Below are 23,112 nucleotides of genomic sequence, written 5' to 3'. Positions count from 1 at the left end.
TGTATATAGCCAAGTTATTACCTCGTACCCCTGCATGTCGACTCAGTACTGGTACCCTGTGTATATAGCCAAGTTATTACCTCGTACCCCTGCACATCGACTCGGTACTGGTACCCTGTGTATATAGCCTGGTACCCTGTGCATATAGCCTGGTACCCTGTGTATATAGCCTGGTACCCCGTGCATATAGCCTGGTACCCCGTGCATATAGCCTGGTACCCCGTGCATATAGCCTGGTACCCCGTGCATATAGCCTGGTACCCCGTGCATATAGCCTGGTACCCCGTGTATATAGCCTGGTACCCCGTGCATATAGCCTGGTACCCCGTGCATATAGCCTGGTACCCCGTGTATATAGCCTGGTACCCCGTGCATATAGCCTGGTACCCCGTGCATATAGCCTGGTACCCCGTGCATATAGCCTGGTACCCCGTGCATATAGCCTGGTACCCCGTGTATATAGCCTGGTACCCCGTGCATATAGCCTGGTACCCCGTGCATATAGCCTGGTACTCCGTGCATATAGCCTGGTACCCCGTGCATATAGCCTGGTGCCCCGTGCATATAGCCTGGTACCCCGTGTATATAGCCTGGTACCCCGTGCATATAGCCTGGTACCCCGTGTATATAGCCTGGTACCCCGTGTATATAGCCTGGTACCCGTGTATATAGCCAAGATATCGTTATTTATTGTGGATTTATTCCCTTTGTTACTATTTTCCTCTCTGCATTGTTGGGAAGGACCCATGAATAAGCATTTCACCGTTAGTCTACACCTTCCCCGTTAGTCTACACCTTCCCCGTTAGTCTACACCTTCCCCGTTAGTCTACACCTTCCCCGTTAGTCTACACCTTCCCCCGTTAGTCTACACCTTCCCCCGTTAGTCTACACCTTCCCCCGTTAGTCTACACCTTCCCCGTTAGTCTACACCTTCCCCGTTAGTCTACACCTTCCCCGTTAGTCTACACCTTCCCCGTTAGTCTACACCGTCCCCGTTAGTCTACACCGTCCCCGTTAGTCTACACCGTCCCCGTTAGTCTACACCGTCCCCGTTAGTCTACACCGTCCCCGTTAGTCTACACCGTCCCCGTTAGTCTACACCGTCCCCGTTAGTCTACACCGTCCCCGTTAGTCTACACCGTCCCCGTTAGTCTACACCGTCACCGTTAGTCTACACCGTCACCGTTAGTCTACACCTTCCCCGTTAGTCTACACCTTCCCCGTTAGTCTACACGAAGCCGGTGACAAATACAATTTGATTTGATGATTTGAGCCAGGCTGCTGAACCTTCTGATTGGCTGAAGAAGCCACAGAAGACTGAGAGTGTGAACGAGTATTTAGCTAGTAATGTAGTGCTGACTCTCTGGTTGGGAACCTACTGACTGTGTGTCTGACCCCTGACCCCTGCAGGTATGTGAGGAGAGGCCCAGGAAGATGTAGTCGGTGGTAGACGCTCAGCCACACAAGAACGATGACGTGGAGAGAGATGTTGTGTACTGTCTCAACGATGACACACGGGGAGAGGGACAGAAGGATGGACAGAAGGATGACACTATAGAAGGGGAGAGGTGTCACCTTTGCTGCAGTATTGTATGGGCGCTCTACCTCACTATAGAAGGGGAGAGGTGTCACCTTTGCTGCAGTATTGTATGGGCGCTCTACCTCACTATAGAAGGGGAGAGGTGTCACCCCTGCTGCAGTATTGTATGGGCGCTCTACCTCACTATAGAAGGGGAGAGGGACAGAAGGATGACACTATAGAAGGGGAGAGGGACAGAAGGATGACACTATAGAAGGGGAGAGGGACAGAAGGATGACACTATAGAAGGGGAGAGGGACAGAAGGATGACACTATAGAAGGGGAGAGGTGTCACCCCTGCTGCAGTATTGTATGGGCGCTCTACCTCACTATAGAAGGGGAGAGGTGTCACCCCTGCTGCAGTATTGTATGGGCGCTCTACCTCACTATAGAAGGGGAGAGGTGTCACCCCTGCTGCAGTATTGTATGGGCGCTCTACCTCACTATAGAAGGGGAGAGGTGTCACCCCTGCTGCAGTATTGTATGGGCGCTCTACCTCACTATAGAAGGGGAGAGGTGTCACCCCTGCTGCAGTATTGTATGGGCGCTCTACCTCACTATAGAAGGGGAGAGGTGTCACCCCTGCTGCAGTATTGTATGGGCGCTCTACCTCACTATAGAAGGGGAGAGGTGTCACCCCTGCTGCAGTATTGTATGGGCGCTCTACCTCACTATAGAAGGGGAGAGGTGTCACCCCTGCTGCAGTATTGTATGGGCGCTCTTCTTCACTTGTGTGTGGTGTGATGCTGGAGATCTAACATGGTTTTTCTTCTCTACCTGTCCAGACGGTCAGGATGTGAGGTAGAAGACGAGGAGGTGGAGGAGGAGGAAGAAAGAGAAGAATGTAAACGTGAGCAAACTGTACAGATTCAGACGTAAATCACTCTAAATGGGGATGTTTGCTGAACAGTACTTACAATTATTTAATGAATTCTTATAAAACATATCCAGTTTGTAATTAATACAATATTCTGCAAAATCCATTGAAACACAAACAAACAGCCCTGTGACTGATCTTGTATTGACTATTGCTTATGCTTGAGCTTTCACTTGATGGTAAATCAATGCAGACATGGATGATCTCAATGAGGGACATGTACACCCTTATACTAATCCTTAAACAACCTTTACACCATTATACTAACCCTTAAACAACCTTTACACCCTTATACTAACCCTTAAACAACCTTTACACCCTTATACTAACCCTTAAACAACCTTTACACCCTTATACTAACCCTTAAACAACCTTTACACCCTTATACTAACCCTTAAACAACCTTTACACCCTTACACTAATCCTTAAACAACCTTTACACCATTACACTAACCCTTAAACAACCTTTACACCATTATACTAACCCTTAAACAACCTTTACACCCTCAAACTAACCCTTAAACAACCTTTACACCCTGACCCTCAAACTAACCCTAATCCATTAATTATCAACATTAACTTGACCTCAATCCTTTTAAAACGGTGAAATCCATAAACGTGACAGTCCAAATCAAGATTTCCCCTCTAACAGACCCACTGAAGGAACCGATCTAGGAAGCTGTGCTTGTTGAGCTCAGAGAAGTCTGTTCCTTTAAAGATGGCGTACTGGTCCTTTAAGGCCAGCTTCTCCAACACTTCCTGTTCCACGTCGGTCCCCATGGCGATCACCGTGGAGACTGCCTGGTTGTTTCGCATGGCGTCGACCCCTTCCTCCAGCCCCTTCCTCCCGGTGACGCCGTCAGTGATGAAGACGAAGTTGAGCTCGGCGTGGCGTCTGGTCTGGCGGGCGTTGAGCCGCGTCAGGACGTGGTCTACGGTGTGTGAGATGGCCGCGCCCACCGTAGAAGAAGACATGTCATGATAGTCCATGCTGGCCAGACCCTCTAGGATGGACGGAAGGTCGTGGGTCATGTGGAAGGCCAGGTGATGCTCATTTTCTCCTCCGTACTGCAGCAACGCCATCCGGGCGCCCTGGCCGTCGTTCTTGCTGTGCGCCAGCGTCAGGTGGTTCGCCAGGTGCTGGACGAAGTCACGGACTTGGTTGAAGTTCTCATGACCGAGACGCTCAGAACCGTCCAGAAGGAACACCAGATCGACAGGTCTGTCAATACACTGTGCCACCTCTGGTTCTGATGAAGGCAAAGTCATATATTTTGGTTTGAAACCTTATCATAACTGTATAATGTAGTACAAATTGACCGATTTGTATATTGTCAGACAGTATAACTCGGATGAAGGACTAATCTTGTGCAATGACAGTAGAGTATACAGTAGCAAGTAAAAGCTTACCTGTTACGCAGGGCAAGTCAGGGCAAACAGTGATGGGCTCTAGAAGAGAAATGAAAAAGATCAGGTTCTACCCACAATTATTGGTGGCATTACAAGCTCTGAGTCTGAGACGGCCTGTCTGAGACACCCATCATGTCCTGTCTGAGACACCCATCATGTCCTGTCTGAGACACCCATCATGTCCTGTTCTAGTCTAGTAACACCAGTCAGAGACACCCATCATGTCCTGCTCTAGTCTAGTAACACCAGTCAGAGACACCCATCATGTCCTGCTCTAGTCTAGTAACACCAGTCTGAGACACCCATCATGTCCTGTTCTAGTCTAGTAACACCAGTCTGAGACACCCATCATGTCCTGCTCTAGTCTAGTAACACCAGTCAGAGACACCCATCATGTCCTGCTCTAGTCTAGTAACACCAGTCTGAGACACCCATCATGTCCTGCTCTAGTCTAGTAACACCAGTCAGAGACACCCATCATGTCTTGTCTGAGACACCCATCATGTCCTGTCTGAGACACCCATCATGTCCTGTCTGAGACACCCATCATGTCCTGCTCTAGTCTAGTAACACCAGTCAGACACCCATCATGTCCTGCTCTAGTCTAGTAACACCAGTCAGAGACACCCATCATGTCCTGCTCTAGTCTAGTAACACCAGTCTGAGACACCCATCATGTCCTGTTCTAGTCTAGTAACACCAGTCTGAGACACCCATCATGTCCTGCTCTAGTCTAGTAACACCAGTCAGAGACACCCATCATGTCCTGCTCTAGTCTAGTAACACCAGTCTGAGACACCCATCATGTCCTGCTCTAGTCTAGTAACACCAGTCAGAGACACCCATCATGTCCTGCTCTAGTCTAGTAACACCAGTCTGAGACATCCATCATGTCCTGCTCTAGTCTAGTAACACCTGTCTGAGACACCCATCATGTCCTGTCTGAGACACCCATCATGTCCTGTCTGAGACACCCATCATGTCCTGTCTGAGACACCCATCATGTCCTGCTCTAGTCTAGTAACACCAGTCTGAGACACCCATCATGTCCTGCTCTAGTCTAGTAACACCAGTCTGAGACACCCATCATGTCCTGTCTGAGACACCCATCATGTCCTGCTCTAGTCTAGTAACACCAGTCAGACACCCATCATGTCCTGCTCTAGTCTAGTAACACCAGTCAGAGACACCCATCATGTCCTGCTCTAGTCTAGTAACACCAGTCTGAGACACCCATCATGTCCTGTTCTAGTCTAGTAACACCAGTCTGAGACACCCATCATGTCCTGTTCTAGTCTAGTAACACCAGTCTGAGACACCCATCATGTCCTGCTCTAGTCTAGTAACACCAGTCAGAGACACCCATCATGTCCTGCTCTAGTCTAGTAACACCAGTCTGAGACACCCATCATGTCCTGCTCTAGTCTAGTAACACCAGTCAGAGACACCCATCATGTCCTGCTCTAGTCTAGTAACACCAGTCTGAGACACCCATCATGTCCTGTCTGAGACACCCATCATGTCCTGTCTGAGACACCCATCATGTCCTGTCTGAGACACCCATCATGTCCTGCTCTAGTCTAGTAACACCAGTCAGAGACACCCATCATGTCCTGCTCTAGTCTAGTAACACCAGTCAGAGACACCCATCATGTCCTGTTCTAGTCTAGTAACACCAGTCAGAGACACCCATCATGTCCTGCTCTAGTCTAGTAACACCAGTCTGAGACACCCATCATGTCCTGTCTGAGACACCCATCATGTCCTGTCTGAGACACCCATCATGTCCTGCTCTAGTCTAGTAACACCAGTCTGAGACACCCATCATGTCCTGCTCTAGTCTAGTAACACCAGTCAGAAACCCATCATGTCCTGTTCTAGTCTAGTAACACCAGTCTGAGACCCATCATGTCCTGCTCTAGTCTAGTAACACCAGTCAGAGACACCCATCATGTCCTGTTCTAGTCTAGTAACACCAGTCAGAGACACCCATCATGTCCTGCTCTAGTCTAGTAACACCAGTCAGAGACACCCATCATGTCCTGCTCTAGTCTAGTAACACCAGTCAGAGACACCCATCATGTCCTGCTCTAGTCTAGTAACACCAGTCAGAGACACCCATCATGTCCTGCTCTAGTCTAGTAACACCAGTCAGAGACACCCATCATGTCCTGTCTGAGACACCCATCATGTCCTGTTCTAGTCTAGTAACACCAGTCAGAGACATCCATCATGTCCTGCTCTAGTCTAGTAACACCAGTCAGAGACACCCATCATGTCCTGTTCTAGTCTAGTAACACCAGTCAGAGACATCCATCATGTCCTGCTCTAGTCTAGTAACACCAGTCAGAGACACCCATCATGTCCTGCTCTAGTCTAGTAACACCAGTCAGAGACACCCATCATGTCCTGCTCTAGTCTAGTAACACCAGTCAGAGACACCCATCATGTCCTGTTCTAGTCTAGTAACACCAGTCAGAGACACCCATCATGTCCTGTCTGAGACACCCATCATGTCCTGTTCTAGTCTAGTAACACCAGTCAGAGACATCCATCATGTCCTGCTCTAGTCTAGTAACACCAGTCAGAGACACCCATCATGTCCTGTTCTAGTCTAGTAACACCAGTCAGAGACACCCATCATGTCCTGCTCTAGTCTAGTAACACCAGTCAGAGACACCCATCATGTCCTGTTCTAGTCTAGTAACACCAGTCAGAGACACCCATCATGTCCTGTTCTAGTCTAGTAACACCAGTCAGAGACATCCATCATGTCCTGCTCTAGTCTAGTAACACCAGTCAGAGACACCCATCATGTCCTGCTCTAGTCTAGTAACACCAGTCAGAGACACCCATCATGTCCTGCTCTAGTCTAGTAACACCAGTCAGAGACACCCATCATGTCCTGCTCTAGTCTAGTAACACCAGTCTGAGACACCCATCATGTCCTGTTCTAGTCTAGTAACACCAGTCAGAGACACCCATCATGTCCTGCTCTAGTCTAGTAACACCAGTCAGAGACCCATCATGTCCTGCTCTAGTCTAGTAACACCAGTCAGAGACACCCATCATGTCCTGCTCTAGTCTAGTAACACCAGTCAGAGACACCCATCATGTCCTGCTCTAGTCTAGTAACACCAGTCAGAGACACCCATCATGTCCTGTTCTAGTCTAGTAACACCAGTCTGAGACACCCATCATGTCCTGTCTGAGACACCCATCATGTCCTGTTCTAGTCTAGTAACACCAGTCTGAGACACCCATCATGTCCTGCTCTAGTCTAGTAACACCAGTCAGAGACACCCATCATGTCCTGTTCTAGTCTAGTAACACCAGTCTGACACCCATCATGTCCTGTTCTAGTCTAGTAACACCAGTCAGACACCCATCATGTCCTGCTCTAGTCTAGTAACACCAGTCAGAGACACCCATCATGTCCTGTCTGAGACACCCATCATGTCCTGTTCTAGTCTAGTAACACCAGTCAGAGACACCCATCATGTCCTGCTCTAGTCTAGTAACACCAGTCTGAGACCCATCATGTCCTGTTCTAGTCTAGTAACACCAGTCTGAGACCCATCATGTCCTGTCTGAGACACCCATCATGTCCTGTTCTAGTCTAGTAACACCAGTCAGAGACACCCATCATGTCCTGTCTGAGACACCCATCATGTCCTGCTCTAGTCTAGTAACACCAGTCTGAGACCCATCATGTCCTGCTCTAGTCTAGTAACACCAGTCAGAGACACCCATCATGTCCTGCTCTAGTCTAGTAACACCAGTCTGAGACCCATCATGTCCTGCTCTAGTCTAGTAACACCAGCCTGTGACCCATCATGTCCTGTCTGAGACACCCATCATGTCCTGTTCTAGTCCAGTAACACCAGTCAGAGACACCCATCATGTCCTGTTCTAGTCTAGTAACACCAGTCAGAGACACCCATCATGTCCTGCTCTAGTCTAGTAACACCAGTCAGAGACACCCATCATGTCCTGCTCTAGTCTAGTAACACCAGTCTGAGACCTATCATGTCCTGCTCTAGTCTAGTAACACCAGTCAGAGACACCCATCATGTCCTGTCTGAGACACCCATCATGTCCTGCTCTAGTCTAGTAACACCAGTCAGAGACACCCATCATGTCCTGTTCTAGTCTAGTAACACCAGTCTGAGACCCATCATGTCCTGCTCTAGTCTAGTAACACCAGTCAGAGACACCCATCATGTCCTGCTCTAGTCTAGTAACACCAGTCAGAGACACCCATCATGTCCTGCTCTAGTCTAGTAACACCAGTCTGAGACCCATCATGTCCTGCTCTAGTCTAGTAACACCAGTCAGAGACACCCATCATGTCCTGTCTGAGACACCCATCATGTCCTGCTCTAGTCTAGTAACACCAGTCAGAGACACCCATCATGTCCTGTTCTAGTCTAGTAACACCAGTCTGAGACCCATCATGTCCTGCTCTAGTCTAGTAACACCAGTCAGAGACACCCATCATGTCCTGCTCTAGTCTAGTAACACCAGTCAGAGACACCCATCATGTCCTGTCTGAGACACCCATCATGTCCTGTTCTAGTCTAGTAACACCAGTCAGAGACACCCATCATGTCCTGTCTGAGACACCCATCATGTCCTGTTCTAGTCTAGTAACACCAGTGTGAGACCCATCATGTCCTGTCTGAGACACCCATCATGTCCTGTTCTAGTCTAGTAACACCAGTCAGAGACACCCATCATGTCCTGTCTGAGACACCCATCATGTCCTGCTCTAGTCTAGTAACACCAGTCTGAGACACCCATCATGTCCTGCTCTAGTCTAGTAACACCAGTCTGAGACACCCATCATGTCCTGCTCTAGTCTAGTAACACCAGTCAGAGACACCCATCATGTCCTGCTCTAGTCTAGTAACACCAGTCAGAGACACCCATCATGTCCTGTCTGAGACACCCATCATGTCCTGCTCTAGTCTAGTAACACCAGTCAGAGACACCCATCATGTCCTGCTCTAGTCTAGTAACACCAGTCAGAGACACCCATCATGTCCTGCTCTAGTCTGGTAACACCAGTCTGAGACACCCATCATGTCCTGCTCTAGTCTAGTAACACCAGTCAGAGACACCCATCATGTCCTGTTCTAGTCTAGTAACACCAGTCAGAGACATCCATCATGTCCTGTCTGAGACACCCATCATGTCCTGTCTGAGACACCCATCATGTCCTGTCTGAGACACCCATCATGTCCTGTCTGAGACACCCATCATGTCCTGTCTGAGACACCCATCATGTCCTGTCTGAGACACCCATCATGTCCTGTCTGAGACATCCATCATGTCCTGTCTGAGACACCCATCATGTCCTGCTCTAGTCTAGTAACACCAGTCTGAGACACCCATCATGTCCTGTCGGAGACACCCATCATGTCCTGCTCTAGTCTAGTAACACCAGTCAGAGACACCCATCATGTCCTGCTCTAGTCTAGTAACACCAGTCTGAGACACCCATCATGTCCTGCTCTAGTCTAGTAACACCAGTCTGAGACACCCATCATGTCCTGTCTGAGACACCCATCATGTCCTGTCTGAGACACCCATCATGTCCTGTCTGAGACACCCATCATGTCCTGCTCTAGTCTAGTAACACCAGTCAGAGACACCCATCATGTCCTGCTCTAGTCTAGTAACACCAGTCAGAGACACCCATCATGTCCTGTTCTAGTCTAGTAACACCAGTCAGAGACACCCATCATGTCCTGCTCTAGTCTAGTAACACCAGTCTGAGACACCCATCATGTCCTGTCTGAGACACCCATCATGTCCTGTCTGAGACACCCATCATGTCCTGCTCTAGTCTAGTAACACCAGTCTGAGACACCCATCATGTCCTGCTCTAGTCTAGTAACACCAGTCAGAAACCCATCATGTCCTGTTCTAGTCTAGTAACACCAGTCTGAGACCCATCATGTCCTGCTCTAGTCTAGTAACACCAGTCAGAGACACCCATCATGTCCTGTTCTAGTCTAGTAACACCAGTCAGAGACACCCATCATGTCCTGCTCTAGTCTAGTAACACCAGTCAGAGACACCCATCATGTCCTGCTCTAGTCTAGTAACACCAGTCAGAGACACCCATCATGTCCTGCTCTAGTCTAGTAACACCAGTCAGAGACACCCATCATGTCCTGCTCTAGTCTAGTAACACCAGTCAGAGACACCCATCATGTCCTGTCTGAGACACCCATCATGTCCTGTTCTAGTCTAGTAACACCAGTCAGAGACATACATCATGTCCTGCTCTAGTCTAGTAACACCAGTCAGAGACACCCATCATGTCCTGTTCTAGTCTAGTAACACCAGTCAGAGACATCCATCATGTCCTGCTCTAGTCTAGTAACACCAGTCAGAGACACCCATCATGTCCTGCTCTAGTCTAGTAACACCAGTCAGAGACACCCATCATGTCCTGCTCTAGTCTAGTAACACCAGTCAGAGACACCCATCATGTCCTGTTCTAGTCTAGTAACACCAGTCAGAGACACCCATCATGTCCTGTCTGAGACACCCATCATGTCCTGTTCTAGTCTAGTAACACCAGTCAGAGACATCCATCATGTCCTGCTCTAGTCTAGTAACACCAGTCAGAGACACCCATCATGTCCTGTTCTAGTCTAGTAACACCAGTCAGAGACACCCATCATGTCCTGCTCTAGTCTAGTAACACCAGTCAGAGACACCCATCATGTCCTGTTCTAGTCTAGTAACACCAGTCAGAGACACCCATCATGTCCTGTTCTAGTCTAGTAACACCAGTCAGAGACATCCATCATGTCCTGCTCTAGTCTAGTAACACCAGTCAGAGACACCCATCATGTCCTGCTCTAGTCTAGTAACACCAGTCAGAGACACCCATCATGTCCTGCTCTAGTCTAGTAACACCAGTCAGAGACACCCATCATGTCCTGCTCTAGTCTAGTAACACCAGTCTGAGACACCCATCATGTCCTGTTCTAGTCTAGTAACACCAGTCAGAGACACCCATCATGTCCTGCTCTAGTCTAGTAACACCAGTCAGAGACCCATCATGTCCTGCTCTAGTCTAGTAACACCAGTCAGAGACACCCATCATGTCCTGCTCTAGTCTAGTAACACCAGTCAGAGACACCCATCATGTCCTGCTCTAGTCTAGTAACACCAGTCAGAGACACCCATCATGTCCTGTTCTAGTCTAGTAACACCAGTCTGAGACACCCATCATGTCCTGTCTGAGACACCCATCATGTCCTGTTCTAGTCTAGTAACACCAGTCTGAGACACCCATCATGTCCTGCTCTAGTCTAGTAACACCAGTCAGAGACACCCATCATGTCCTGTTCTAGTCTAGTAACACCAGTCTGACACCCATCATGTCCTGTTCTAGTCTAGTAACACCAGTCAGACACCCATCATGTCCTGCTCTAGTCTAGTAACACCAGTCAGAGACACCCATCATGTCCTGTCTGAGACACCCATCATGTCCTGTTCTAGTCTAGTAACACCAGTCAGAGACACCCATCATGTCCTGCTCTAGTCTAGTAACACCAGTCTGAGACCCATCATGTCCTGTTCTAGTCTAGTAACACCAGTCTGAGACCCATCATGTCCTGTCTGAGACACCCATCATGTCCTGTTCTAGTCTAGTAACACCAGTCAGAGACACCCATCATGTCCTGTCTGAGACACCCATCATGTCCTGCTCTAGTCTAGTAACACCAGTCTGAGACCCATCATGTCCTGCTCTAGTCTAGTAACACCAGTCAGAGACACCCATCATGTCCTGCTCTAGTCTAGTAACACCAGTCTGAGACCCATCATGTCCTGCTCTAGTCTAGTAACACCAGCCTGTGACCCATCATGTCCTGTCTGAGACACCCATCATGTCCTGTTCTAGTCCAGTAACACCAGTCAGAGACACCCATCATGTCCTGTTCTAGTCTAGTAACACCAGTCAGAGACACCCATCATGTCCTGCTCTAGTCTAGTAACACCAGTCAGAGACACCCATCATGTCCTGCTCTAGTCTAGTAACACCAGTCTGAGACCTATCATGTCCTGCTCTAGTCTAGTAACACCAGTCAGAGACACCCATCATGTCCTGTCTGAGACACCCATCATGTCCTGCTCTAGTCTAGTAACACCAGTCAGAGACACCCATCATGTCCTGTTCTAGTCTAGTAACACCAGTCTGAGACCCATCATGTCCTGCTCTAGTCTAGTAACACCAGTCAGAGACACCCATCATGTCCTGCTCTAGTCTAGTAACACCAGTCAGAGACACCCATCATGTCCTGCTCTAGTCTAGTAACACCAGTCTGAGACCCATCATGTCCTGCTCTAGTCTAGTAACACCAGTCTGAGACCCATCATGTCCTGTCTGAGACACCCATCATGTCCTGTTCTAGTCTAGTAACACCAGTCAGAGACACCCATCATGTCCTGTCTGAGACACCCATCATGTCCTGTTCTAGTCTAGTAACACCAGTGTGAGACCCATCATGTCCTGTCTGAGACACCCATCATGTCCTGTTCTAGTCTAGTAACACCAGTCAGAGACACCCATCATGTCCTGTCTGAGACACCCATCATGTCCTGCTCTAGTCTAGTAACACCAGTCTGAGACACCCATCATGTCCTGCTCTAGTCTAGTAACACCAGTCTGAGACACCCATCATGTCCTGCTCTAGTCTAGTAACACCAGTCTGAGACACCCATCATGTCCTGCTCTAGTCTAGTAACACCAGTCAGAGACACCCATCATGTCCTGCTCTAGTCTAGTAACACCAGTCAGAGACACCCATCATGTCCTGTCTGAGACACCCATCATGTCCTGCTCTAGTCTAGTAACACCAGTCAGAGACACCCATCATGTCCTGCTCTAGTCTAGTAACACCAGTCAGAGACACCCATCATGTCCTGCTCTAGTCTAGTAACACCAGTCTGAGACACCCATCATGTCCTGCTCTAGTCTAGTAACACCAGTCAGAGACACCCATCATGTCCTGCTCTAGTCTAGTAACACCAGTCAGAGACACCCATCATGTCCTGCTCTAGTCTAGTAACACCAGTCAGAGACACCCATCATGTCCTGCTCTAGTCTAGTAACACCAGTCAGAGACACCCATCATGTCCTGCTCTAGTCTAGTAACACCAGTCTGAGACACCCATCATGTCCTGCTCTAGTCTAGTAACACCAGTCAGACACCCATCATGTCCTGCTCTAGTCTAGTAACACCAGTCAGACACCCATCATGTCCTGCTCTAGTCTAGTAACACCAGTCTGAGACACCCATCATGTCCTGTCTGAGACACCCATCATGTCCTGTCTGAGACACCCATCATGTCCTGTCTGAGACACCCATCATGTCCTGTCTGAGACACCCATCATGTCCTGTTCTAGTCTAGTAACACCAGTCAGAGACACCCATCATGTCCTGTTCTAGTCTAGTAACACCAGTCAGAGACACCCATCATGTCCTGTCTGAGACACCCATCATGTCCTGTTCTAGTCTAGTAACACCAGTCTGAGACCCATCATGTCCTGCTCTAGTCTAGTAACACCAGTCTGAGACCCATCATGTCCTGCTCTAGTCTAGTAACACCAGTCTGAGACACCCATCATGTCCTGTCTGAGACACCCATCATGTCCTGTCTGAGACACCCATCATGTCCTGCTCTAGTCTAGTAACACCAGTCTGAGACCCATCATGTCCTGCTCTAGTCTAGTAACACCAGTCAGAGACCCATCATGTCCTGTCTGAGACACCCATCATGTCCTGCTCTAGTCTAGTAACACCAGTCAGAGACACCCATCATGTCCTGTCTGAGACACCCATCATGTCCTGTCTGAGACACCCATCATGTCCTGTTCTAGTCTAGTAACACCAGTCTGAGACCCATCATGTCCTGTCTGAGACACCCATCATGTCCTGCTCTAGTCTAGTAACACCAGTCTGAGACACCCATCATGTCCTGCTCTAGTCTAGTAACACCAGTCTGAGACACCCATCATGTCCTGTCTGAGACACCCATCATGTCCTGCTCTAGTCTAGTAACACCAGTCAGAGACACCCATCATGTCCTGCTCTAGTCTAGTAACACCAGTCTGAGACACCCATCATGTCCTGCTCTAGTCTAGTAACACCAGTCAGAGACACCCATCATGTCCTGTTCTAGTCTAGTAACACCAGTCAGAGACACCCATCATGTCCTGTTCTAGTCTAGTAACACCAGTCAGAGACACCCATCATGTCCTGCTCTAGTCTAGTAACACCAGTCAGAGACACCCATCATGTCCTGTTCTAGTCTAGTAACACCAGTCAGAGACACCCATCATGTCCTGTTCTAGTCTAGTAACACCAGTCAGAGACACCCATCATGTCCTGTTCTAGTCTAGTAACACCAGTCAGAGACACCCATCATGTCCTGTTCTAGTCTAGTAACACCAGTCAGAGACACCCATCATGTCCTGTTCTAGTCTAGTAACACCAGTCAGAGACACCCATCATGTCCTGCTCTAGTCTAGTAACACCAGTCAGAGACACCCATCATGTCCTGCTCTAGTCTAGTAACACCAGTCAGAGACACCCATCATGTCCTGCTCTAGTCTAGTAACACCAGTCAGAGACACCCATCATGTCCTGTCTGAGACACCCATCATGTCCTGTCTGAGACACCCATCATGTCCTGTCTGAGACACCCATCATGTCCTGTCTGAGACACCCATCATGTCCTGTCTGAGACACCCATCATGTCCTGTCTGAGACACCCATCATGTCCTGCTCTAGTCTAGTAACACCAGTCTGAGACACCCATCATGTCCTGTCTGAGACACCCATCATGTCCTGTCTGAGACACCCATCATGTCCTGCTCTAGTCTAGTAACACCAGTCTGAGACCCATCATGTCCTGCTCTAGTCTAGTAACACCAGTCAGAGACCCATCATGTCCTGTCTGAGACACCCATCATGTCCTGCTCTAGTCTAGTAACACCAGTCAGAGACACCCATTATGTCCTGTCTGAGACACCCATCATGTCCTGCTCTAGTCTAGTAACACCAGTCAGAGACACCCATCATGTCCTGCTCTAGTCTAGTAACACCAGTCAGAGACACCCATCATGTCCTGCTCTAGTCTAGTAACACCAGTCAGAGACACCCATCGTGTCCTGCTCTAGTCTAGTAACACCAGTCAGAGACACCCATCATGTCCTGTTCTAGTCTAGTAACACCAGTCAGAGACACCCATCATGTCCTGCTCTAGTCTAGTAACACCAGTCAGAGACACCCATCATGTCCTGCTCTAGTCTAGTAACACCAGTCAGAGACACCCATCATGTCCTGCTCTAGTCTAGTAACACCAGTCTGAGACACCCATCATGTCCTGCTCTAGTCTAGTAACACCAGTCAGAGACACCCATCATGTCCTGTCTGAGACACCCATCATGTCCTGTCTGAGACACCCATCATGTCCTGCTCTAGTCTAGTAACACCAGTCAGAGACACCCATCATGTCCTGTCTGAGACACCCATCATGTCCTGCTCTAGTCTAGTAACACCAGTCTGAGACACCCATCATGTCCTGTCTGAGACACCCATCATGTCCTGTTCTAGTCTAGTAACACCAGTCTGAGACCCATCATGTCCTGTCTGAGACACCCATCATGTCCTGCTCTAGTCTAGTAACACCAGTCTGAGACACCCATCATGTCCTGCTCTAGTCTAGTAACACCAGTCTGAGACACCCATCATGTCCTGTCTGAGACACCCATCATGTCCTGCTCTAGTCTAGTAACACCAGTCAGAGACACCCATCATGTCCTGCTCTAGTCTAGTAACACCAGTCTGAGACACCCATCATGTCCTGCTCTAGTCTAGTAACACCAGTCAGAGACACCCATCATGTCCTGTTCTAGTCTAGTAACACCAGTCAGAGACACCCATCATGTCCTGTTCTAGTCTAGTAACACCAGTCAGAGACACCCATCATGTCCTGCTCTAGTCTAGTAACACCAGTCAGAGACACCCATCATGTCCTGTTCTAGTCTAGTAACACCAGTCAGAGACACCCATCATGTCCTGTTCTAGTCTAGTAACACCAGTCAGAGACACCCATCATGTCCTGTTCTAGTCTAGTAACACCAGTCAGAGACACCCATCATGTCCTGTTCTAGTCTAGTAACACCAGTCAGAGACACCCATCATGTCCTGTTCTAGTCTAGTAACACCAGTCAGAGACACCCATCATGTCCTGCTCTAGTCTAGTAACACCAGTCAGAGACACCCATCATGTCCTGCTCTAGTCTAGTAACACCAGTCAGAGACACCCATCATGTCCTGCTCTAGTCTAGTAACACCAGTCAGAGACACCCATCATGTCCTGTCTGAGACACCCATCATGTCCTGTCTGAGACACCCATCATGTCCTGTCTGAGACACCCATCATGTCCTGTCTGAGACACCCATCATGTCCTGTCTGAGACACCCATCATGTCCTGTCTGAGACACCCATCATGTCCTGCTCTAGTCTAGTAACACCAGTCTGAGACACCCATCATGTCCTGTCTGAGACACCCATCATGTCCTGTCTGAGACACCCATCATGTCCTGCTCTAGTCTAGTAACACCAGTCTGAGACCCATCATGTCCTGCTCTAGTCTAGTAACACCAGTCAGAGACCCATCATGTCCTGTCTGAGACACCCATCATGTCCTGCTCTAGTCTAGTAACACCAGTCAGAGACACCCATTATGTCCTGTCTGAGACACCCATCATGTCCTGCTCTAGTCTAGTAACACCAGTCAGAGACACCCATCATGTCCTGCTCTAGTCTAGTAACACCAGTCAGAGACACCCATCATGTCCTGCTCTAGTCTAGTAACACCAGTCTGAGACACCCATCATGTCCTGTCTGAGACACCCATCATGTCCTGTCTGAGACACCCATCATGTCCTGCTCTAGTCTAGTAACACCAGTCTGAGACACCCATCATGTCCTGCTCTAGTCTAGTAACACCAGTCAGAGACACCCATCATGTCCTGCTCTAGTCTAGTAACACCAGTCAGAGACACCCATCATGTCCTGTCTGAGACACCCATCATGTCCTGTCTGAGACACCCATCATGTCCTGCTCTAGTCTAGTAACACCAGTCAGAGACACCCATCATGTCCTGTCTGAGACACCCATCATGTCCTGCTCTAGTCTAGTAACACCAGTCTGAGACACCCATCATGTCCTGTCTGAGACACCCATCATGTCCTGTTCTAGTCTAGTAACACCAGTCTGAGACCCATCATGTCCTGTCTGAGACACCCATCATGTCCTGCTCTAGTCTAGTAACACCAGTCTGAGACACCCATCATGTCCTGCTCTAGTCTAGTAACACCAGTCTGAGACACCCATCATGTCCTGTCTGAGACACCCATCATGTCCTGCTCTAGTCTAGTAACACCAGTCAGAGACACCCATCATGTCCTGCTCTAGTCAAGTAACACCAGTCTGAGACACCCATCATGTCCTGCTCTAGTCTAGTAACACCAGTCAGAGACACCCATCATGTCCTGTTCTAGTCTAGTAACACCAGTCAGAGACACCCATCATGTCCTGTTCTAGTCTAGTAACACCAGTCAGAGACACCCATCATGTCCTGCTCTAGTCTAGTAACACCAGTCAGAGACACCCATCATGTCCTGTTCTAGTCTAGTAACACCAGTCAGAGACACCCATCATGTCCTGTTCTAGTCTAGTAACACCAGTCAGAGACACCCATCATGTCCTGTTCTAGTCTAGTAACACCAGTCAGAGACACCCATCATGTCCTGTTCTAGTCTAGTAACACCAGTCAGAGACACCCATCATGTCCTGTTCTAGTCTAGTAACACCAGTCAGAGACACCCATCATGTCCTGCTCTAGTCTAGTAACACCAGTCAGAGACACCCATCATGTCCTGCTCTAGTCTAGTAACACCAGTCAGAGACACCCATCATGTCCTGTTCTAGTCTAGTAACACCAGTCTGAGACCCATCATGTCCTGCTCTAGTCTAGTAACACCAGTCAGAGACACCCATCATGTCCTGCTCTAGTCTAGTAACACCAGTCTGAGACCCATCATGTCCTGCTCTAGTCTAGTAACACCAGTCAGAGACACCCATCATGTCCTGCTCTAGTCTAGTAACACCAGTCTGAGACCCATCATGTCCTGCTCTAGTCTAGTAACACCAGTCTGAGACCCATCATGTCCTGTCTGAGACACCCATCATGTCCTGTTCTAGTCTAGTAACACCAGTCAGAGACACCCATCATGTCCTGTCTGAGACACCCATCATGTCCTGTTCTAGTCTAGTAACACCAGTCTGAGACCCATCATGTCCTGTCTGAGACACCCATCATGTCCTGTTCTAGTCTAGTAACACCAGTCAGAGACACCCATCATGTCCTGTCTGAGACACCCATCATGTCCTGCTCTAGTCTAGTAACACCAGTCTGAGACACCCATCATGTCCTGCTCTAGTCTAGTAACACCAGTCAGAGACACCCATCATGTCCTGCTCTAGTCTAGTAACACCAGTCAGAGACACCCATCATGTCCTGTCTGAGACACCCATCATGTCCTGCTCTAGTCTAGTAACACCAGTCAGAGACACCCATCATGTCCTGCTCTAGTCTAGTAACACCAGTCAGAGACACCCATCATGTCCTGCTCTAGTCTAGTAACACCAGTCAGAGACACCCATCATGTCCTGCTCTAGTCTAGTAACACCAGTCAGAGACACCCATCATGTCCTGCTCTAGTCTAGTAACACCAGTCTGAGACACCCATCATGTCCTGCTCTAGTCTAGTAACACCAGTCAGAGACACCCATCATGTCCTGCTCTAGTCTAGTAACACCAGTCAGAGACACCCATCATGTCCTGCTCTAGTCTAGTAACACCAGTCAGAGACACCCATCATGTCCTGCTCTAGTCTAGTAACACCAGTCAGAGACACCCATCATGTCCTGCTCTAGTCTAGTAACACCAGTCTGAGACACCCATCATGTCCTGCTCTAGTCTAGTAACACCAGTCAGACACCCATCATGTCCTGCTCTAGTCTAGTAACACCAGTCTGAGACACCCATCATGTCCTGTCTGAGACACCCATCATGTCCTGTCTGAGACACCCATCATGTCCTGCTCTAGTCTAGTAACACCAGTCAGAGACACCCATCATGTCCTGCTCTAGTCTAGTAACACCAGTCTGAGACCCATCATGTCCTGCTCTAGTCTAGTAACACCAGTCTGAGACCCATCATGTCCTGCTCTAGTCTAGTAACACCAGTCTGAGACACCCATCATGTCCTGTCTGAGACACCCATCATGTCCTGTCTGAGACACCCATCATGTCCTGTCTGAGACACCCATCATGTCCTGCTCTAGTCTAGTAACACCAGTCTGAGACCCATCATGTCCTGCTCTAGTCTAGTAACACCAGTCAGAGACCCATCATGTCCTGTCTGAGACACCCATCATGTCCTGCTCTAGTCTAGTAACACCAGTCAGAGACACCCATCATGTCCTGTCTGAGACACCCATCATGTCCTGCTCTAGTCTAGTAACACCAGTCAGAGACACCCATCATGTCCTGCTCTAGTCTAGTAACACCAGTCAGAGACACCCATCATGTCCTGCTCTAGTCTAGTAACACCAGTCTGAGACACCCATCATGTCCTGTCTGAGACACCCATCATGTCCTGTCTGAGACACCCATCATGTCCTGCTCTAGTCTAGTAACACCAGTCAGAGACACCCATCATGTCCTGCTCTAGTCTAGTAACACCAGTCAGAGACACCCATCATGTCCTGTCTGAGACACCCATCATGTCCTGTCTGAGACACCCATCATGTCCTGCTCTAGTCTAGTAACACCAGTCAGAGACACCCATCATGTCCTGTCTGAGACACCCATCATGTCCTGCTCTAGTCTAGTGACACCAGTCTGAGACACCCATCATGTCCTGTCTGAGACACCCATCATGTCCTGTTCTAGTCTAGTAACACCAGTCTGAGACCCATCATGTCCTGTCTGAGACACCCATCATGTCCTGCTCTAGTCTAGTAACACCAGTCTGAGACACCCATCATGTCCTGCTCTAGTCTAGTAACACCAGTCTGAGACACCCATCATGTCCTGTCTGAGACACCCATCATGTCCTGCTCTAGTCTAGTAACACCAGTCAGAGACACCCATCATGTCCTGCTCTAGTCTAGTAACACCAGTCTGAGACACCCATCATGTCCTGCTCTAGTCTAGTAACACCAGTCAGAGACACCCATCATGTCCTGTTCTAGTCTAGTAACACCAGTCAGAGACACCCATCATGTCCTGTTCTAGTCTAGTAACACCAGTCAGAGACACCCATCATGTCCTGCTCTAGTCTAGTAACACCAGTCAGAGACACCCATCATGTCCTGTTCTAGTCTAGTAACACCAGTCAGAGACACCCATCATGTCCTGTTCTAGTCTAGTAACACCAGTCAGAGACACCCCTCATGTCCTGTTCTAGTCTAGTAACACCAGTCAGAGACACCCATCATGTCCTGTTCTAGTCTAGTAACACCAGTCAGAGACACCCATCATGTCCTGTTCTAGTCTAGTAACACCAGTCAGAGACACCCATCATGTCCTGCTCTAGTCTAGTACCAGTCAGAGACACCCATCATGTCCTGCTCTAGTCTAGTAACACCAGTCAGAGACACCCATCATGTCCTGTTCTAGTCTAGTAACACCAGTCTGAGACCCATCATGTCCTGCTCTAGTCTAGTAACACCAGTCAGAGACACCCATCATGTCCTGCTCTAGTCTAGTAACACCAGTCTGAGACCCATCATGTCCTGCTCTAGTCTAGTAACACCAGTCAGAGACACCCATCATGTCCTGCTCTAGTCTAGTAACACCAGTCTGAGACCCATCATGTCCTGCTCTAGTCTAGTAACACCAGTCTGAGACCCATCATGTCCTGTCTGAGACACCCATCATGTCCTGTTCTAGTCTAGTAACACCAGTCAGAGACACCCATCATGTCCTGTCTGAGACACCCATCATGTCCTGTTCTAGTCTAGTAACACCAGTCTGAGACCCATCATGTCCTGTCTGAGACACCCATCATGTCCTGTTCTAGTCTAGTAACACCAGTCAGAGACACCCATCATGTCCTGTCTGAGACACCCATCATGTCCTGCTCTAGTCTAGTAACACCAGTCTGAGACACCCATCATGTCCTGCTCTAGTCTAGTAACACCAGTCTGAGACACCCATCATGTCCTGCTCTAGTCTAGTAACACCAGTCAGAGACACCCATCATGTCCTGCTCTAGTCTAGTAACACCAGTCAGAGACACCCATCATGTCCTGTCTGAGACACCCATCATGTCCTGCTCTAGTCTAGTAACACCAGTCAGAGACACCCATCATGTCCTGCTCTAGTCTAGTAACACCAGTCAGAGACACCCATCATGTCCTGCTCTAGTCTAGTAACACCAGTCAGAGACACCCATCATGTCCTGCTCTAGTCTAGTAACACCAGTCAGAGACACCCATCATGTCCTGCTCTAGTCTAGTAACACCAGTCTGAGACACCCATCATGTCCTGCTCTAGTCTAGTAACACCAGTCAGAGACACCCATCATGTCCTGCTCTAGTCTAGTAACACCAGTCAGAGACACCCATCATGTCCTGCTCTAGTCTAGTAACACCAGTCAGAGACACCCATCATGTCCTGCTCTAGTCTAGTAACACCAGTCAGAGACTCCCATCATGTCCTGCTCTAGTCTAGTAACACCAGTCTGAGACACCCATCATGTCCTGCTCTAGTCTAGTAACACCAGTCAGACACCCATTATGTCCTGCTCTAGTCTAGTAACACCAGTCTGAGACACCCATCATGTCCTGTCTGAGACACCCATCATGTCCTGTCTGAGACACCCATCATGTCCTGCTCTAGTCTAGTAACACCAGTCAGAAACCCATCATGTCCTGTCTGAGACACCCATCATGTCCTGCTCTAGTCTAGTAACACCAGTCAGACACCCATCATGTCCTGCTCTAGTCTAGTAACACCAGTCAGACACCCATCATGTCCTGCTCTAGTCTAGTGACACCAGTCTGAGACACCCATCATGTCCTGCTCTAGTCTAGTAACACCAGTCTGAGACACCCATCATGTCCTGCTCTAGTCTAGTAACACCAGTCTGAGACACCCATCATGTCCTGCTCTAGTCTAGTAACACCAGTCTGAGACACCCATCATGTCCTGCTCTAGTCTAGTAACACCAGTCTGAGACACCCATCATGTCCTGCTCTAGTCTAGTAACACCAGTCTGAGACACCCATCATGTCCTGCTCTAGTCTAGTAACACCAGTCTGAGACACCCATCATGTCCTGCTCTAGTCTAGTAACACCAGTCAGAGACACCCATCATGTCCTGCTCTAGTCTAGTAACACCAGTCTGAGACACCCATCATGTCCTGCTCTAGTCTAGTAACACCAGTCAGAGACACCCATCATGTCCTGCTCTAGTCTAGTAACACCAGTCAGAGACACCCATCATGTCCTGCTCTAGTCTAGTAACACCAGTCTGAGACCCATCATGTCCTGCTCTAGTCTAGTAACACCAGTCTGAGACACCCATCATGTCCTGCTCTAGTCTAGTAACACCAGTCAGAGACCCATCATGTCCTGTCTGAGACACCCATCATGTCCTGCTCTAGTCTAGTAACACCAGTCAGAGACACCCATCATGTCCTGCTCTAGTCTAGTAACACCAGTCAGAGACACCCATCATGTCCTGTCTGAGACACCCATCATGTCCTGCTCTAGTCTAGTAACACCAGTCTGAGACACCCATCATGTCCTGCTCTAGTCTAGTAACACCAGTCAGACACCCATCATGTCCTGCTCTAGTCTAGTAACACCAGTCAGACACCCATCATGTCCTGCTCTAGTCTAGTAACACCAGTCAGAGACACCCATCATGTCCTGCTCTAGTCTAGTAACACCAGTCAGAGACACCCATCATGTCCTGCTCTAGTCTAGTAACACCAGTCTGAGACACCCATCATGTCCTGTCTGAGACACCCATCATGTCCTGTTCTAGTCTAGTAACACCAGTCTGAGACACCCATCATGTCCTGCTCTTGTCTAGTAACACCAGTCAGAGACACCCATCATGTCCT

General features: G+C 48.9%; 1 protein-coding gene across 1 annotated transcript in view; it reads right to left on the bottom strand.

Moving 5' to 3' along the window:
* Positions 1 to 2,466: 2,466 nt before the first annotated feature.
* The window catches only part of LOC129816963 (collagen alpha-2(VI) chain-like), a 58,509-nt gene continuing 37,863 nt past the window's right edge, over positions 2,467 to 23,112 (bottom strand). Inside the window, exons 32-33 of the mRNA XM_055871954.1 lie at positions 3,868 to 3,906; positions 2,467 to 3,707 (exon numbers count right to left, since the gene is read on the bottom strand). Coding sequence (XP_055727929.1) covers positions 3,103 to 3,707; positions 3,868 to 3,906 — 644 coding nt within the window. The 3' untranslated portion in view covers positions 2,467 to 3,102. The remainder of the gene's footprint in view (positions 3,708 to 3,867; positions 3,907 to 23,112) is intronic.

This window comes from Salvelinus fontinalis, chromosome 19 (genome assembly GCF_029448725.1).
Source record: "Salvelinus fontinalis isolate EN_2023a chromosome 19, ASM2944872v1, whole genome shotgun sequence".
In the NCBI taxonomy this organism is placed as follows: domain Eukaryota; kingdom Metazoa; phylum Chordata; class Actinopteri; order Salmoniformes; family Salmonidae; genus Salvelinus; species Salvelinus fontinalis.
The sequence above is the reverse complement of the archived record's forward strand: the minus strand, read 5'-3'. Positions and strand labels throughout refer to the sequence as shown.